This window comes from Falco cherrug, chromosome 6 (assembly GCF_023634085.1).
Source record: "Falco cherrug isolate bFalChe1 chromosome 6, bFalChe1.pri, whole genome shotgun sequence".
Taxonomy (NCBI): domain Eukaryota; kingdom Metazoa; phylum Chordata; class Aves; order Falconiformes; family Falconidae; genus Falco; species Falco cherrug.
In genome coordinates, this window is record NC_073702.1 from 34,371,036 (window position 1) to 34,389,820 (window position 18,785).

The 18,785-nt window shown below is 36.8% G+C and overlaps 1 protein-coding gene across 19 annotated transcripts in view; it reads right to left on the bottom strand.

Annotated features, from left to right (window-relative positions):
- PUM2 (pumilio RNA binding family member 2) overlaps nt 1–18,785 on the bottom strand; it is a 73,548-nt gene that overhangs the window by 12,191 nt on the left and 42,572 nt on the right. For 13 of the 19 annotated variants that reach the window (XM_014276135.3, XM_027798582.2, XM_055712978.1 and 10 more), the window contains 4 exons: nt 17,970–18,108; nt 11,036–11,179; nt 9,707–9,988; nt 4,727–4,963 (listed from right to left, as the gene is read on the bottom strand). In XM_014276135.3, the coding sequence (XP_014131610.1) occupies nt 4,727–4,963; nt 9,707–9,988; nt 11,036–11,179; nt 17,970–18,108 (802 nt within the window). The remainder of the gene's footprint in view (nt 1–4,726; nt 4,964–9,706; nt 9,989–11,035; nt 11,180–17,969; nt 18,109–18,785) is intronic. The other 6 variants (XM_055712983.1, XM_055712984.1, XM_055712989.1 and 3 more) reach the window with 1 other exon arrangement.

Genomic DNA, 18,785 nt, shown 5'->3' on the forward strand with positions numbered 1-18,785 from the left:
ATGCACCTGAAATTATGGTATTTCTCAGCTAGATTTCTTAAATATATGAATGAAGTCTTAGCTTCCCCGTAAATGCTGTGTAGTAACACTATTTAATACCACGAGAGGGCAGCAAAGTCCGTTCAAAAGGAAGTGTTACAGGCTACTTTCCTGTCGTAGCATCTCTATTACTCCACTGATCACATGTTCAATTCTGTGCCAGAAACTAATAGTTTTGATTATATGTTCACAAACTGCATGGCTTTAATTAGCATTCACATGTGCAGTTCCATGACTGTATCAGGAATAGTTTCAGCTTTGCTTTTTTTTTTCTTTAACTGAGTTTTCATGCAAGTATAAATTAAATTTATCCAGCACTTAAACCAGAAATTAAGAAACTTTGTAGTTTTTAACATGCTATATATGTGTAGTAGAACTGCACATATACATTTCACACTCAAGATTATCAAGCCTTTCTTCAGTCTGATTTGGGAATGATTCCTTTTTAAGTCTTCTAAGACAACTAGATGACTATGCTGCAACTGGGAGGCTCTTGTCTAGCTGGTGAAACTACTTCAGAAAATCATGTTAAGCAGGATCATAATTCAGGAAGGCTGAAAACATATCCACTGTGCCTAGAAGAACCTGTCATACTTCAAAAGCACACAGAAAGGTTAACCTTTTAAAACCCTGGGCACTACCATAAAACCCAGTAATTTATAAAGTAACTAGATTTTCTTCTCATAAGCTTCTACTACAGCAGCAGTATTATAGCTCAGTGGCAACTCTGCAGATTTGCAAAACTGTAAACCCCCCAAAATAAAAGCATATTATCATAGGTACTTATTATATGCAGATATACTCTTGTATACAACGTATACAATTCTTGTATACAACTCTTAAAATTATTTTTTTTTTTATTACTTTCTCAGTCCAAAATCACCAAAGCATTAGTGTGGACTTTAAGGACACCTGGCCTCTTTTCTGAAAACTTCGGGTGTGCACAGCTTAGAAAAGGAAAACTGAAATCTGAATTCTAGTTACCCTATCACCTCCCCAGGCTCTTCAAGAACTAAGGACACTTGTTCTACAGATTCTGATTCCAAACTACAAAGTTAACAGCCTAGGTCTTATGAATTATTTGGGGAACATACGCTACTGAGTAAAGCACCTAGTCTAAACATTTCTGCAAACGCTGACATTTTAAAAGACTTATCAGGCATCAGTACAGCCACACAATTACAAACCGCTGGGGAATAAAGCATACAGTTCATTCTTCAGATAATCACTTAGGTATCACTTCTGATCTTGTAAAACAGAGTTCTCCGATGCAATGATTAATATTATGTTTGTTTTACAGCTTAATTGAACATAAAACCCTGTGGCTAGTCCATAGGGAAGAGGAGGCACAGAGGTATAAAGGGGATATAGACCATCTAAAACAGAACCTTACTAAGCTTCAAGGACACAAAGCATGTTAAAAGTACTAACTCCTTAATGTGGATAGCGTATTTAATGTAAAGGAGAACGTGAAAAAAATACTAAAAACTAGATCTAAGCACATTAGATAGCATTAGTCTGTTAGTACTTACTATCAAAGTATTTTAAAAATTAACTAAGACATAAACCAGATTTACTGCACAGTAACTGTTTAAATCAGTCAGCAGTATTATTTTCTAGTAAAATCATGCATGAATATATACACACTTTAAACTTGATTTCTACAAAGTATTTGTTGACCTGTAAAAAAACATAGCTTCATCTCATCCTCAGCTAAAAAATTTCATCTTCATATAGAAAACAGAATTACACATATGCACGTACACATATATGCATATATATGTACATATTTTACCAATCAATGCAAGTGCTTATTATGCCTGGTTTACTGAAGCCCTACAGAGTAGGTACACAGCAGAGGCAATGCAAAGTTCCCCATCCTGTCTAGCCAAGAGGCCTTCACTCTTTCCTAGAATGACCACTTCTGAAGATAAAAACATCAACCTGACCTACTAACAAACTTGGCTTGCAACACACAGAAAATAATTACCTCCGAAAGTCCAGATTTTAAAAATCCTCGTCTACACCAAACCCTTCAAATGCTGCAATATACCATCAGAGTATGCACTATCAATCTAAAAGGATTTTTAATAATGTAGGAAAAATCCTTCCCTCTTGCTGTTTTTTGTCCCTGGGAGTGAAAGGGTAGTTCAAATTCATGACCTTACTGCTCCAACTGATTACAGCAAAGCAGCAGTTACAGACAACTGACAAATCCCTTCAAATACAGGAAAACTGACACTGGAACAAAGCAATTAGCATATTCCTATTTTAGGATGTTGGATAAGAATTGGTGAGAAGAGATAAACCCAGTAAAATATCACAAGTTTCTTGTAAAAGGGAAATTGGTCTTTTAAGCTACAAATTGCAGCAGTGTCTGACAAAGGGGTTATAAAACCATGCACCCTTTCCCAGTATTGTGCTCTAGTATTCTGGTGGCTATAACAGGAGCAATCGAGTTTGATTTTAAAATAGGAGTTAAACTTAGCTGAACCTGTTGATAAAAGCAGGCGGGACAACAAGTTTTGAAGGTGGAGGGAGAGCTGCATTTGACAGGCATTATCAGAATACCAATGGAAACTGCATGCATACATGAACTTACAGTGTTGTTCTACTCTGAAAAGTGACTACGTGTTTAATCATACCCTTCTTAAAATATACTCCCTGTTTGATTTCAGGTATAACTTCTCACTTGGCGAGGAAGCTTTGCCTTCTTGTTTTTTATGTGTGAACAAAATAAATGCTTCCAAGAGTAGCTGATGAACACACCAGAATAAATTTAACAGGACAGACCATTAACTGCAGAAATAGTCTTCAACTTTTAGCAGTGGTGCACCTCGGACATAACTGCTCAAATAAACGACACAGGGCAGAGCGCAGGAAGTGCTAAAAAAAGACTGCATTTTTGTGAAAGCAAAAATCCAAAAGACCTCAATTTTCAAATTTCAGATTGATTTGGTAAGGTAGCGAAATGTTTACCCGTAACCAAGGTCCACTTCATTTGCAAGATGAAGAGGCAGTACACATGGAAGCCAACAAGCTTGTGTCAATTTTCAGAGTACAACTGTACAGCGTGTAAAAGTCAGAATGATCTAGTACATGATTTTAACAAACTCTTATGCTTAGTTCACACTGCCAAACAGTCTGAAGTGGATTAAAATCAGTATTTAACAATTTCTGCTAACAGAGGTAATCCTCTATACTGATTGCAGCTTATTTTCTCAGAATTGAAAAAAGTATTTTAACATTTATCAAATGTGAAGCAATATAAAAACATCAAGTGTTTTGAATTTTAGATAATGCCTTCCAAAATTTGTTTAAGTATAGTTTTCAGCAATATGAAAACTATAGTGAGAGTACTTTGAAAAGAAAGAAAGAAAAAGATTTCCATGATAACCCCATTGTCAGATGTTCAGAACTTTCTCAAAAGCCTCCATTTGGGCTGAAACTTTCCATGCTTGGTCTCAGCCCAAAGGTGCACTTTGTAGACCTGAAAAAGGAAAAAAGGTAAGTAAAAAAAAATAAAATGTGCTGAAACATCCCCTTGCCCAGTTTTACTTCGGGTATTCAGCACTTAACTGTGAAGGGGATACTGAACTGTAAATGTAATATATTTAAATTACTTTTAACCTTGTTATACAAATCATTCACATATTTCTCTCTAAGTGTATTTTGGTAGGCACTTGAGTTTTTTCCTGTTTTATTTGTGCTAAGAGAAGTACAGGGGATTAGGTTGCCTATTACACGCACGAAAGTGTGCACTGAATAGTTACTGGAGCAACTGGCAACTCAATCTTGAAATATATGATTTTAGCATCCAAATTAAATGACCACAAAGACTTGCAGTGAAAAGAAAAGAGAAAGCTTATCGAGAAAGCTTATCAAGTAACCTCAGGTTAGAGGCATTATCTTCTAAATATACTGTAGGCTGTGGTGGGGTTTCTGTAGATTTTTAATTTTTATTGCATTTTTAATTTTTTATAAAAACAAGGTTGAGCTCCCATGTCACCTAACTAGCTCAAAAATTTTCTACAAAGATTACTATCATCATTCCTTAAAAAAAGTGTATCTGGTAACAGAGAGCCACCACTGACAAAGCCTTTGCTACTTCTTTCACAAAATATTTTGGTTTTTTCCACCAGCCTGGTAATAAACTATTGTCTTCCTGGCAAAGCATCTAGGCCATGAGGCAGAAGGCTCACTCACTCAAAAATAACCTTTCAATACATTTTACAGTGACAGCTTTGCTGACTTTCTACTTTATCATGGTAAGGGGCAGTAGTGAAAGCCGCTTCACTGTTAAACACAGTATAATCTTAAAACATCCTTTAAGTGGTAATACACTGTAGTAGAAACAAAATAATGCACCTTTGCTCCTCCATACTGTAGAAACATAATACAAAAAGGACCAGTAAGTCTTACTGGACTCTCTATCAGGCTTCTGCAAGGGAAGAGAAATCAGTTGTTGGCCTGATATTGCAAAAAAGCTGAGTGCCCTCCACTGTCAAATCAACGAGCATTTGAGCATGCTCTTCACCTTTCAGGAATGGCCCCTCTTCATTACAAAACTGTTTAACAGCAAAGGTAATGTGACATCTCTTATGCAACATATATTTTACACATAGAAATACATACACACATACAAACAAAAAGTGTTTTTTTGGTTTTTTGTTTTTGTTTTTTTTACCTAAATGCAAACTGGATGAGGATCCATGTGATGAAAGTGATGGCGGTGGCGTAAGTGAATGTCCTGGCGTTTGGCTTGGCAGAGGCATGCCTATTGGACTTGGAGAGGAGGAAAATCCCAGACTATTGTAAAATGGCTGCCCTATGGGTGCTAGGCTGCTACTAGATCTTTTGTACAAGTCAGAGCTAGTAGATAGAGAATCTCTCCTTGTGGCACTACTACTTGCAGAACTGCCAACTGAAGAAGAAATAAAAAGACCCTAATTACACAGTGTCAACTGAATAAAACCTATCCCCAACTACAGCTGGGCAATAACAGATGCGATCACAATAATTACAGCAATCGTTATGACAAAGACAATTACTGTGATAACCACACATGCTTTTAAGTAAATCTAAGTGGGTATAAACATACCACTGGTAAGTAATTTCACCAATGCCCATGTCTTTCAACATTTCATTCTAGATTTCTCACAGCAATATTGTAGTACTCTGTTTTAACCACCTGGCTTCAGGCTTTGGGACAAATAGGGAATTTATGAGATTAGATTACACTGTCACTTTATTCACTTTATAGAATAAATGATTCTAAAAATATTTCCACTAAAGTCTTTGATAAATTTTTTTCTACTGTAAATTATGAGACAGTGATACTTGATTTCAGGAAAAAGGCTAAAGAAAATTGACTGCTGTTTAAGGGCTCAGAAAATCTACGTTGCTGTTCAGCCGTTCCTGAACTTCCTCCTTTGTGAACCCCTCACCTGTAGGAAAAAAATGACTGCTTAAAATTCCCTACGAGAATTATGGTTCTCAAAGAAGTGTTTTGAAAAGATATTATAAAGAGGGAATAGGCTAAGGAAAAGATGAGCAGCAGAGCAGAGATAGGAAAATTAAGGAGAGAAACTGAAAATGTGATTTTACTGCTACCAGTATTTCTCAAAGTCAAATCAGATTAGAAGCTTTGGATAACAGTGTATTAGTGAAGGATTGGTTATCCTGCACAGCATCATTCAGCAGGGCGATGAACAGTCTAGGATAAATTAGGAGAACAATAAAAAGCTTTTAGAAATGTTAAATTCTAGTATTGTTACATACTAGTGAAATACTCAACTACCGTGCCTGTAATAAACACTGGAACTTTATTATACTCATGAACAAAACCAAGATTATGGATATTAACAAAGATACTTTATAAGCTAAATTTGGAAAATGGATTTCTACTTCAACTTAAAAAGGTCAGAATTTATACTTCCACAATCTTCACCCTTGTCAGGCACCTTTTCCTACTAAAGCTGGCAGCATGGCCCAATATAAAGGTCTCCTGATACTTTCCATTTTAAGACACTAATTTATTTTCTCGTAACATTAGCAACTTGGCTAATACTTTTCATGGCAAGTATCCGCTTGAATGAAGTTTTTCAAAGAGGCTGTGCCCAAACGCTGCCATTTCAGAAAAACAGGCAAGGAAAGATGCTTTATCCTTAGCAAAATAATCCAGCTACCTATTATTTGAAAAGCTAATGCTTTCAGGTACTCAGACCAATACGCTAGCAACAGGAGACCTTTATTTTCATGCTCTTCAATTGAGCTAAAAATCTTAGCAAAATCACAGTTCATACAAGTTCAGCACAGACTTATAGCTGAAAACTTAGAACTCCTGTCCATACATGGCACATCTGAGATAGCTAATAAACTTTTCCCTGCAATTGAGCTTCTAGGCTTCTGTGTGCCATGCCAAAAATGGACTGAGACTGCTGTCCAAGATCCCACCTTATGTTTGGAAGGCCCATCAGGCAGTGTGGAAAGGAAGTTTTCCAATTCAAATGCAGAGGAGACAAAAGCCAAACACAAGAAATAGACCAGGGAAAAATAAAAGAAAAAGAAAAACAAAGAAACCAGAACCAGGAGGAGAGAGAGGTCAGACAAAGGAGCCAACAAGGAGACTGCAAGAAAAACTGGCAAGCACTTTTCAAAGCCAGTGGGACTGAGGATGAAAAGAAAGCAGATCTGAAGAAAAGTCAGGCTGTAGAAGGTATATGTGACTGTGGGGCAAAAAGACTGGAATAGTAAGCTGATGATGGGAACATCACACAGTACAAGCAGAAACAGAAACATTTGGGAGGGGTAGGGGAAGCAGGAGATAAATACTGCCTGTAAACTGGGAAGACATACTACAGGAGAAGCCAGAAGGAAAAGATACTGGACTAACTAGGCAAGGAGATTGAGAATAAGAAATCAGAAGAGCAAATTAAGGCAACAATTAGAAAGAAATCTCAAGATTTGAGACTAGGTCTACAAGTTCTGGCTCAGCTAGTGAACCATGTGAATGTTAATATAAAGCTACATGATGGATTGTTATTTTTCCAACTATGAAAAAATCTAAGCAAACTTTAGCTTTCTTTCAGGGTTTCTTACTCGGCTAAATTACTGCAGCTTAACAAGTTACTGTGAACCAGCTGAACGGCATTTTCACACACACAGAGGCAACGCTCACAAAAACCAGAAGATAATTTAAATTGGCTCACCCCTCTTCACCACTAAGCTAATGTAATTACTTTACACATGTTACAAGGCAGAAGTAGGCACCTGGAAAGCTGCTGTAGTTGATCTAATTCTTAGCTACCTGTTAAGCTGCAGTAACTTACTCCATTTTAGGTTTAGGTACGTGGTATGACTAACTTTGTAATAAGATAATAGATGTAATGTAAAGAGATATAAATAATGTAAATAGACTGTAACTGTAAAGTACATACAGCCATTTATATGGTATGCTTGCCTCTTCAGTTTATATTTTGTTGTTCAGTCATTCAGCTAGAATACGCTCACCTTTACATTTTTTGCAGTTTTTTTTTTCCCCCACGTAACAACTGAAAACGTAAGGGCAAGACCTATATTGCCATCTATCAGTCTTCACAGCTATTTTTTAACTGAAATTCAACCTTTACAACACATTGAGTTACAAAGAAGCTGAAACTTTGGCAGGTAAAAAGTTAAACTTGTTTTTCATTTGCCTCAACATGCATTAACACCATTTGTTTAAGTACTTGCCTGTGTAATTCAATGCATACATACATACAGCTCATGAGCTCTTTTAAAAAAAAATAAATCAGAAAGCATTTTTTAAGTGGCTATTATGGCAAGTACAATTTATACTTGGCAGAGGGGCACTTTCAATATACTTTTATTCCAATAATACAACTAAAAATATTTAAGGTTTAGACAGCACCTTTCATCAGCACTTCTCAAACTGCAAAAGCATAGGCTTTCTGCTTCCCTGTGGAAACTACCATGCTAATTAAATCACCTAGGATACTGCTGCAAGGTTCCAGCACATGCTGTCTATGCTGAAGGCTTTGGGCAAAGCCCTGGAACTGATCCTTGCTACAAGAAAAAGGCTTACTCTCCTGTGGCAGAAAGAACTATGCTGATTATTCTTAAGTAGATCCACAACTAAAATATGTATTCTATGGAGGTCCTTCTGATAATGCTGGATAAAGACTTTTATGACTTAAAACGGGTGCACTGCATTAAATATGCAGGTATACTTATCATCACTATCAATGTAATGAAACTGTATTAGCGCAAAACACAGCTGCTGAGAACTCACTGAAATCCTACAAGTAACTCAGGACAAGTTATATTACAAAATATAGCACTGGGATAGCACAATTACTTTGTAAATAAGATCTACCTGCTCGGGCGTTATGGAAAACTAAGAAACTGTACATAACTGAGTAGCCTCTACTTTTTTTAAAAATTATCAAAACTTTATTCTGGATTTTTTCACATTAATTTTGTTAAAATACGTAATTTTTCAGATTGACTGATGAAAAACAAGACTGAGAAAAATCTCTGTATTGGTACACAGCGTATTTGATATCACTATTCACCTCCACTTAGTTACCAAATAGCAGGTATCATGTTTTAACACTGAAGGATGTGTTTTTCCTTCAATGTTTACATATATTAAGATATCTTGTAATAATCTTCACTTTTTAAATTTTTTTTCAACTTTTTGTTTTAAATTCCCTTAGGGCGTTTAGTTTTGAATTAGATTTGAATTTAGAGTTAGATTACTTCCCCCCAATTTCTACCCATCTTCAAGATATGTAAGGTTATAAACATGCTCTGCTGATTTCATTAAAATACTTCTAAATAATAAACAATTCGGTGCTGTAACTTAGACAGTAATAGCCAAAGGAAATATTCTTTAGAAAAGATACTTCGCTTGCCTTACTAATACTGCATCTGAAATATAAGAAAACCTACCTTGCATGTTTTAAAAACTGTGTAAGAAATTTCTGCTATAAGAACAGAAACATGAAGGCAACTTTTTTTTTTTTTTCTTTTTAATACAAACAGGTCGACAACATTTAGGAGCATCTGTTGAATAATTTAAGGCCTCAACTTGCAAAGAACTATTTAGGCTTAACTATGTCTAAGATTAAACCTACTAGAGTTAACAATGACTGTTCTTCAGTATTAAGTCTTTCCATTCTATATATCCTATTAAGAATCTTATGGAAACAAACACTTTTCAAATTCAGAAAGTCATATGCTCTTTAATTTTGTAAAAAAATTGGAATTTTCCTGCAATGAAAACTAGAACAAAAGAATGCATCTCTCAAACATCATCAATTGTTATTTTAAGCGCAGAATGAAGATTTCCTTGAAAATAAAAAGCAGCTCAGTAAAAACAGCAACAATCTTCTGCAGCAGAGTACAGTGCTCAAAATGGAAAATATTTTGGACATACCTATGACTACAGAATATTCTTCAAAAATGCATCTTGTATACAGAGCCCAAGTGAATTTAAAACCCCCTTTTTCTACCTCTATAATTTGCTTTAAACTTGAATAACCTATTTTTGCACATTCTTTATAGAAATGTACGTGTATCTAATATGCCTGGATATAGATACAGGTTTTTTTTATTAACACGAAAGTCTCACAGAATTTCCTCACTATATTAAACAACTTACCTGATGAGCCAAATCCACCAAGTGCAGAGCCGATAGCTGCTCCTAAAGAGCTGCTACTTCCAAAGCCAAGAGATGTGCTTCCTGGTTGGCCAGGACCATGTGAAAAAAGGGAACTGCTCTGGGAGTTACCGGTCAAAGAGTTACTGCCATAAAATGAATTGGATTGTAGGCTACTGTTTGTTTGCTGTTGCTGTTGCTGTGGCTGGGCACCAAGTGGCCGAAATAGACCATTCGTGGCTCCAGTGAGATTGTTTCCTGTTCCTCCAGCTGAAGCAGCTGCAGCTGTAAAACATGTTTTCAATCATGATTACTCTCTCAGACATTTCTGACTGGAAATGGAATATTGAGATCTAAATCACATTTTCTTGAAGCCCCCTTAAACAAGCAGAAATCCACATACTGAAGAACTAAAAAAGACTCTATAGTATTACCCAGTCTTAATTACCCCAAGGAAAAAAACAGACAGTGTATGTTGTAGGCTAATCAAGGCTGTAGAATTGTTAATGTAATTTAGGGAATTTTCAGTGTAAACATGTAAGACATTACTGTTTACTGAACCGTACTTTTACACCCAAGGTTGCAATAGCAGAATTGCAGCTAAGAGTCACTGAAAGACATCTTCAGCTATTTATGTCAGAAGTGAGTTCTCCATAAAGAAGCTTATAGATAAACTTAAAACCTAATTTTCTGAACAGATTAATTCATCTGGTGTTAGCATTTTGGATTTTAATTTAACAAATACAATAAATACATGGTTCAGTAAAGTAGTACCAGACCTCATCACTGATAAAAAGAGAAGAAGAAAACCAGGTACTTTTGATATAACTAATTCTCTTCTGCTGTCCCCTCTAGTTATTTCTTTGTTGCCACACTTTTCAGGAGAAAATACTTTCAAGAGAAAAGCATAGCAAGGCCCCACAGCACTCCATCATCTTCTGCCAGGCTGAAGCAATGAAGTGATGCTGCCCAGAGGACACTACTTAGGAGATTGATGAGAAGTGCGCGTTATATGTGTGGGGAGAGGAAACTGAAAAACGTTCACATCTGACAAGCAACAACATTTGCAGAAACATGCCTGTATATGTATGGGGAGAGGACTGTAAATTTGAATTTAAAAAAAGGAAAACTACATCTCTGAGAAACAGCAGTCTCAGAGAACGGGACGTGACAGAATAAGAAAAAGAGTATGTATGGTATATCCTTCACAACTAGAAAATTTCACGGATGCATACAAAACACATCAACAATATCAAATACTAATCAAGCAACATTACTGTTAAGATTCAGTATAAAAGTGGAAGAAGCCTCCATGCAGGATTAAGTACTCACCTGCTTGTGCTGCTGCAGAGCTGATTATAACAGGAGCTGAGGCCACCAATCTGACTGGTGCTCCAAGGCCAGTCCTTGCTCCAGGGCCTACTACTAAGGCACCAGTCTGATCGTAATAGGCAGTGGGAGCTAGTACTTGATAGCCTACACAACATAGAATACAAGAATTAGTAGTACAGATAGTCTCATATAGTCTGTGTTTCTTCTCACCTTGAAATATTCTGAAAACAAACTACAAGGGGGAAAACAGCATTTCTGCCGTATTACCTTAGAACGTCAACTGGACATCAGAAGAAAAAGCAGTGAATATTGTAAAACAGTGTGACAAAAATCTTATTTAGGAATGCTCTACATAGCTTTTAAAAAAACAGAGTAACAGCTAAATTTAGTAGTCTAAATCTGAATTTTATTTTCAAGGTTAACAAAGGAAGTTTCTAATGCCACAGGGAAAAGGTAGAGGAACAACACAATTGGTCATATTTGGATCGTAACTGAATCAGTTTCTTTCAGTATTTTAAGATAGTCTACATTTCTCTTGTACTCCTTTGTACGTGGAAAAGGTACAGAAATCTGTACAATTGAAGGGCTGAACTAAATGCAGCTTTGGCAATTCCATACATGACTTAGCCACACTTAAAACTGTATCTACAAAAACAGTAGGAAAAGAATGCTAGTAAGTGCAGGAATACCTTGGATCAGTCAATTTTACAGAAAAAAAGACTGTAATCCAAGTTTAAGTTCATTCAGTTGACAGTTAAGAGTTGGAACTAGGAGAGAAAAAGGAAAAAAGCAAGTAGTAGGAAGGAAAACAGGATACAAGCTATGAATGAAGGCAAGAGACAAAAAGGAGCGAACACACCCCCCCCCCCCCCCCCCCCCTTTATTTAGGACAAGAGCAAGAGAAGAATTAATTTTATAGGTCTGACACTTTATAATCAACTAGAAGAACTGGAATAAGATCCCTTAAAAAAATGGAGGACAAGAGCTAGGATAATCTAAGAAAAGGTGCTGACAAAGATAACACCATGTAATTTTTAGGTTGACTAGTCTTATAAAGCAATAAAACAAGACCCAAGAGAATTTTGATATTCCTCCCATGTTCAAATATATACTAATGCTATTAAGAAAAAAGTCAAGATTGCAAAAATCACACATCTATTTTTGTACATGTAAGAACCAAGACTTTGCATATTCTTTTCAGTCAGTTTCCATGTATGTTCAGAAATAGGTCTGGCAGAGTTCTCTGAAATATATATGGATCTGAACATAAAGACCTGGGCCTCTAATTCCAGGACAGTACTTCCATCACCAGGCTTCCATGTCGTATTTTCTGCTCCTCAATTTCTAAAACAACTGTGTTATCTCTTCTACCTAGATGACTTGCTTCAAAAACAGAGGTATAACCACCACCTGCCTACTGGCCTAGCGGTTATGGTCCTCGGCAGGGAAGCTGGAGACGCAGGTCCAAATTCTAGGTGCCACCCCTCTTCCACCTACAAAATTGTGCTGTACTGCTCTACCACCTTCCCCACTATGAAAGGCTGCTACATTCCCAGGGTATGGAAAGGCGACAGTGGCCGCTGTTTGTTTTACTGTATTTCTGTACAGAATACAGCATAGAATATCAGATTAGTGACACAGCAGGAAAGGTCTTTATAATACCACATACGTTCCTGCATATATTTGCAATATTTAATTACTAGTACCTACATCGTTTCTACTTTTACTGATAGCACATTCAATTTATAATACCATGTTGGTCCCGCCATTTGTTACTGCTGTATCATAAAAACCTGCTTTTTCAGAACTCACAATTAGCTAATGCTTACAGGTATTTACTCTGTCATGTCCACCTACCCTCTTCTAATGTTCAAACCCACAGATAATGCTATAGCTGTATACAAAAAGGACTAATCATATATTTACACCCTTGTGCTCATCTGAAACTAATACACAGCATTTTAAATGACTTTAGGTCCACAACGTAAAGCAGTCTATTTTCCAATACAAAATACTTGGGGAAAAGAAAAACCCAAGAAGGTCACTTACACAGTATTGCATAAATTAAAACTACTGGGATTAACACTAATGCAGTTTAATACATTCATTTTAGATCTTCTAAAGCAATTGACTAGTATGACTGCCGAATTAAATGGAAACAACTTGCACTTGCTCTTTGCATTACAAAATGCCCAGTTTCTCTCGATACTTCCTTACCACTATCTTATCTGTAATGCCACCCACAAACAGGTCATTTAAAATTAGTAATAAGCTAGGTCATTAGCATCAAGATAACATCCACCACAGAAAGTTCAAGCTGTGTACGAGAACTGATGGGTGCATCTATGTTCCTAATCTCTGAAATGAATGCATTCTGACCTAGAATACAAGGCCTCTCCGCTTTCTAATCTACTAAAACAAAGCAACGTAAAACTATTTATGAAATTGCTGAGACCTTGCCAAGTGCATTTCCAGCCTCAAAGGTATAAAATTATTAGCTTTGACATCAAAAATGATTTCAGAGAGACCATCTCAGATTAAATAACTGAACAGCTTCCATAGCAAAACTTAAGTCTTCTGCTTTTCCCTCCTTCAGTGTTCTACAAACTTTGCACAAAGATAAAACTATTTCCCAGCCTTCACTCTTACCAAAGATCAAATGACAACTTCCCAGATCCTCTAATTTCCTTTTCTCTTCCCCTTTCAGTTTTTATTACCTCTCCATCACATCCTCATCTCCCTGCAGCTGTGCAATTCCCCCTCCAAATTAACTATAAAACTCATTCAGTGCATTCACATTCAAGCTTACCATGGTCTTCCACTTCAACCAAAAACCTAAAACATACTCTTTGCTTCCTAATCGATTTCCTAATCGCACCTTTTATTTTAAAATTCAACTCTCTATCTACACTTACTGCCTCCTGATCAGCAGGGAATATAAAAGTAAACAATCTGATTTACCAGTAGTGTGCTTTCTTGAAATGATTTCTAAATGTCTTCAAAAACAGACCGAAAACTTTTTGGATTCTTTTCACACAAACCTTAAATGTTCTTAAAGAACGCACGGAAGTCTGTTCTCTTGGCTCCTGCAGCCCATTCTTAGCATTGTTTTTATCCATCCAGCAATTTCTTTAGTGTCTTTCTGGATACTTCACACTCTGTTCTCACATTTTTGCATGTAATACCACAAAGCTCTGCCCAGATCTCCTACTCCCTTCCCTCTATGCAACTTTCCTTGCTGATGACACCCAAACGTATGTCAAACTTTGTCACTTCTCTCTACTCCATTTAAGTTAACAGATGTGACACTTCTTACTGCCAACTCCATTATCTGCCCCTTTTAACACTACCATCCTGACACCTTTCCCTTTCTCCCCTCAGAAGCATAACCTGCAATTCACTGTAGTCATCTCCCCCTGTGTAGAAAATTTACAGCTTCTCCCTTCTCAACATTCCCAAGATCCAGTTATTTTCCTCCACATATGGATTTGAAGATTTATTCAGCTCTTAGTCTTCCATCTTTCCTTAAGTGCTGCAGTCTTCAGTCTCCCAAGCTTACCAAAACCCGAACCACTGTAACCTTTCATTTGTTCTGACAGGCATGCAATGCCTTATTCCCGCACTTGCCCTCTCGCAAATCAAATTCCTAACTTACTATCTTACCAGTGATTTATACTTTCTATAACTTTGCCAATACTGTAATTCCCTGTATGCCCACCACAACTAAATCTGACTTCTGGTTCATCTGGAAGCAGAGAATGCATGACCCATCGTAATGTCACACTCCAAATTCCTCTGGGTAATAAAAAAATGCAATGCCAATAGAAATTGTTGAGTTTTAATGCTTTATACAAAACCAGCACATTCAGACAAATCAATTTACATGCCCACCTGTATGCTAGATGCACCACTACAGGCAACACTAACAGCTTCTCTTGCATGAATTCAATAAAATTTTAAGTTGCATATGATCTAGCCAATGCAATCAATGAAGCCTCTAGAGGGATTAAGCTGACCTGCCACTAGACATCTCTTTTAGGGTACGCTGAGCAGCTCTGCAGCCTCTGTACAGAAACTGCACTAGGAAGATCTTCACTGAGCACAATGACTCCTTAGACAACTGAGGTCACATGTAGATTCCTGAATTTGGATGACTAAGCCGAGCCCAGCCACTGCCTGTGATGAGGACTGGTTTTATTCGTAGAAAAGAACATACTGATCATATTATGATGAAACTGGGAGCACGCTCTGTCTTGCGTATTTATTCAATCAGAAACTTTTGTTTTTTAAAAAATCCTTGTTACTGAAAGACTTGTTAAATTAGGACTAGAATTTAAAATGTAATTGTACAACTCCAGTGCAAAATGCATTTAATTTTTGATAGTTTTAAAAAAGAACCTGAATTCTTCTGGAAAGAGACTTAAAAATATTACATGAAAAGTAACCTGGATTTCAGACACTCTCTCTTTGCACTTAGGATATGTGCCTGAAGTGCTACTTGAATATACCTCCCTAAATTAATGCAGAAATACCCGAAATATCAAATTTGAAAAATAAAACAATCCTATAGTTGGGATAGCTCATTAATTTTATGCAACATGAAGGCTGTGACACGGAGAAAGCAGCTGAAAATTTAAAAACAGCAGTATGGACAAGCTGAAGAATATACTCTCATCTATTAGCTCACAGTGAAACCAAAGTACAAATATTCTCCCTGTAAAGAATATTCAAACACTTGAAAAACTGTTTGGACCTACACTTTCTTGTTAAACATCTAAGTCCATTGAAATAAGATTTTCACATATTTTCTGCTTGTTTATTACATTATATGTGTTGTTCGTGGTTACTACCTGGGATCCACTTAATCACATTTTGGTATATAGATGTAATTTAGTCATCTTGACCCAATTTTAAAGTATGTGGTTAGAAAGAGGCACACGTGGAGCCATGCCTACTTTATCCTAAATCAGGCAACTAAAATAGAGGCAGATGAATCAAGACTAAAAGTTCCTATTTCTCTTCGCTAGCTAAAAAAGGAGCCTTAAGTATCTAGCTCAAATACAGACATCTAAAAGAGTATCATGATTCCAAACTAAAATGGCTTGTATTCATTTCATCATCCTTCAGCCTTCTCCACCTAAAAAAAGGAATCACCAAGCACTCCCTATGACTCACTATGAAACCATCTTGTGCTGACTGAGAAAATAAATGTCCTTTTTGTTTATATTTTGAGCCCTATTTCCTCTAAGAGCATGGTCAGTAAGGCTGAAAGCCAGTTGCAAACAATTCCTATTATAGAACAGTCTGAAATACAATCACGTGAATAAAGTTTTTCTCTGACCATCCAAGCATGCGGCAGATGGGACAAAGAAGCAACCTACAATGGAAACTGAACAAAAAGGCTCTTGCCCTCACACAAAACCTCTTGGGGCTTGTGGAAGAGGAAAAAAAATCTTCAAGTCCCAGCCCAGTCTTCGCAGGACAGGCTCTTGCATTACTGAGTTTATGTAGTTTACCACACGGTATTACTCCCAATCATCCACTTGGAGAGGGGCCTTTCTGTGGGTTTAAGAACAGCCCTTGAATTATTTATTTATTTCTTTTTGAAAATAACCTCTTTTTACATCTTCCTATAATGGAGTCACAAATTTGGGCTGGGTCAAGGTTTCAAATGTTGATCTGACTCAAGTCAAATCTCACAGCCTTTTTACAAGGCACGGACCACTCCACGGTTTTACAGCTCCATGTCCAAAACAGGAACTAATAAGTAACTATCAACACACACACACATCCCAAAACACAGAAAAAAAGGTATAGCAAAACCTTTGAGGCTTTTGCAAAGATGCTTACAGCATCTTTGATACTCCTGTTTGCAGGCCTTCTCCACCGTTTTGGTGAGGCACCGAGATACCTGACAAGTGCTGTAACAGCACACTTTGTTGACTCCTCATTTTAGGTGAGAGAAAGATGCTAAAAGCTGAAGATACTACTGCACGAAAATAAATAAAAATGGCAGTTATAAAACACAACAGACAAAAGAAATCACAGGAGCCAGTCTGTTCCACAGCTAAACGTGTAAAATATGACTGTGTGAGGTAAAGCGCACAATGCAGTCCCCAAGCATCCAGCAACTAACTGACTTCTATAGGTTGTGAGGCATTTCACAGTAGTGGTGACAGAAGAGAACCCATACAAGTCAAATGCATCTGCAGCTATCATCGACGTTATCTAGCTTAACTATGTAAAATCTTAATCTTCACATTGAAGAACAGCTAAGTATACTTAAATTGTTCTTGCTCAGTAATTGTATCAAACACCTAAATGTGATACTTAAAGCTAACATTATGCATTTATGACATGTGCAGTGAGACTCCAACCAACCATTCCCCAGATAAATCGGAAGCCATGCACACTAAAAGAATCTGAGGCTTCAAGCTTTGGAGTACTTCCACTTCAAGCATGTTGCAGTCTTCAGAGATGATTAAGCGGTATTTTTGTTTTAAATTTCCTAATTATGAATTCAATTTTAGACTGTTCTTTTTATTATATGACACAAGCAAAAAATTACTGCAGAAAGACAAATTAATACTTCCTGTTGCATCAGAGTAACCAGATGCTCATGACCTTTTAGGACAGCATGTAGTTGCTTCATTATGTATGAAATTGTCCTGCAAAAATCTACAATACTCCTTGTGCATACATTCGTAGTAAGGACAGAGAAAATGCTCCAAATAAAAAGTGCTAGAGGAATTTCTTACGGTCTGAGAATCCTGTGCCAGTATTTTAATCCAACTGAACAATATAAAACTATATAAACTCAATTCTAAGCAGCTTAGCATAAATGTAACAGGACTTTGATAGTTAATCTGTTCTTAGATAACACAAGTATTTTAACTTTTAGTGATTCTCTTTAATCCACTGAGAACATACATACCTGGCATGCCTGTAGCAAGACCCTGACCAAAAGCCAAAGCTGGATTTGCTGCTGCAGCTGCTGCAAGTGACTCTGCCTGCTGCCCTTGCTGACCCTGGTTGGGAGTAAGTGGGCGCTGAGTTGCTCCAGTGCGCAGAACCTGGAAGAGACCAGTATGACACCCTTTCCTTAAAAGGTAAGAAAGCAAGCCTGTTATGTGCTAAAAGGTCTAGAACAGTTGCTTTGTCCATTTGATGTCACTTAGCTCTGAATTTCATTTCAGGAATACTCCATGTTATTGGTTTCAAGGGTATACACGTACAAAGAACAAAAGGCATAAACTATTTTGCTGACAAATGTGACAATAAAATACCTGCTCTGCTCTGGACAGCAGAACTCATGTATGTTCCATCAATAGTTATGAGTATAAAGGAAGAAAAAATTGTAAGAGTGGCACATTTATGACCGGCATTATTTATTACTGAACACCTTCCCTGATAAACACACTTGTTTACATTATTTTCAAACAACTGAATTTTTTAAGTCTGAATACTTCAGGGCTTGTAGTAACTTGTCTAATTAATTACCACCAACAGTGCTGTAAAAAATGCATCCACTAATTTTAAGAATTCACTTATTCACAACACTCCCATCATGGTGCAGCACAGGCTTACTATGATGTTCTGACAGTGTACCTCCCGAAATCTGATTGAAAAGCAATCTCAAGTTTTGCCACTACTCTATTCCTCTTGGTTAAAATAACCTTTTTCAGGTCCAAAATAAGAAGGAAACACAATTTACAATATATCCCCATAAAGTATCTTGGATGCGATTGGC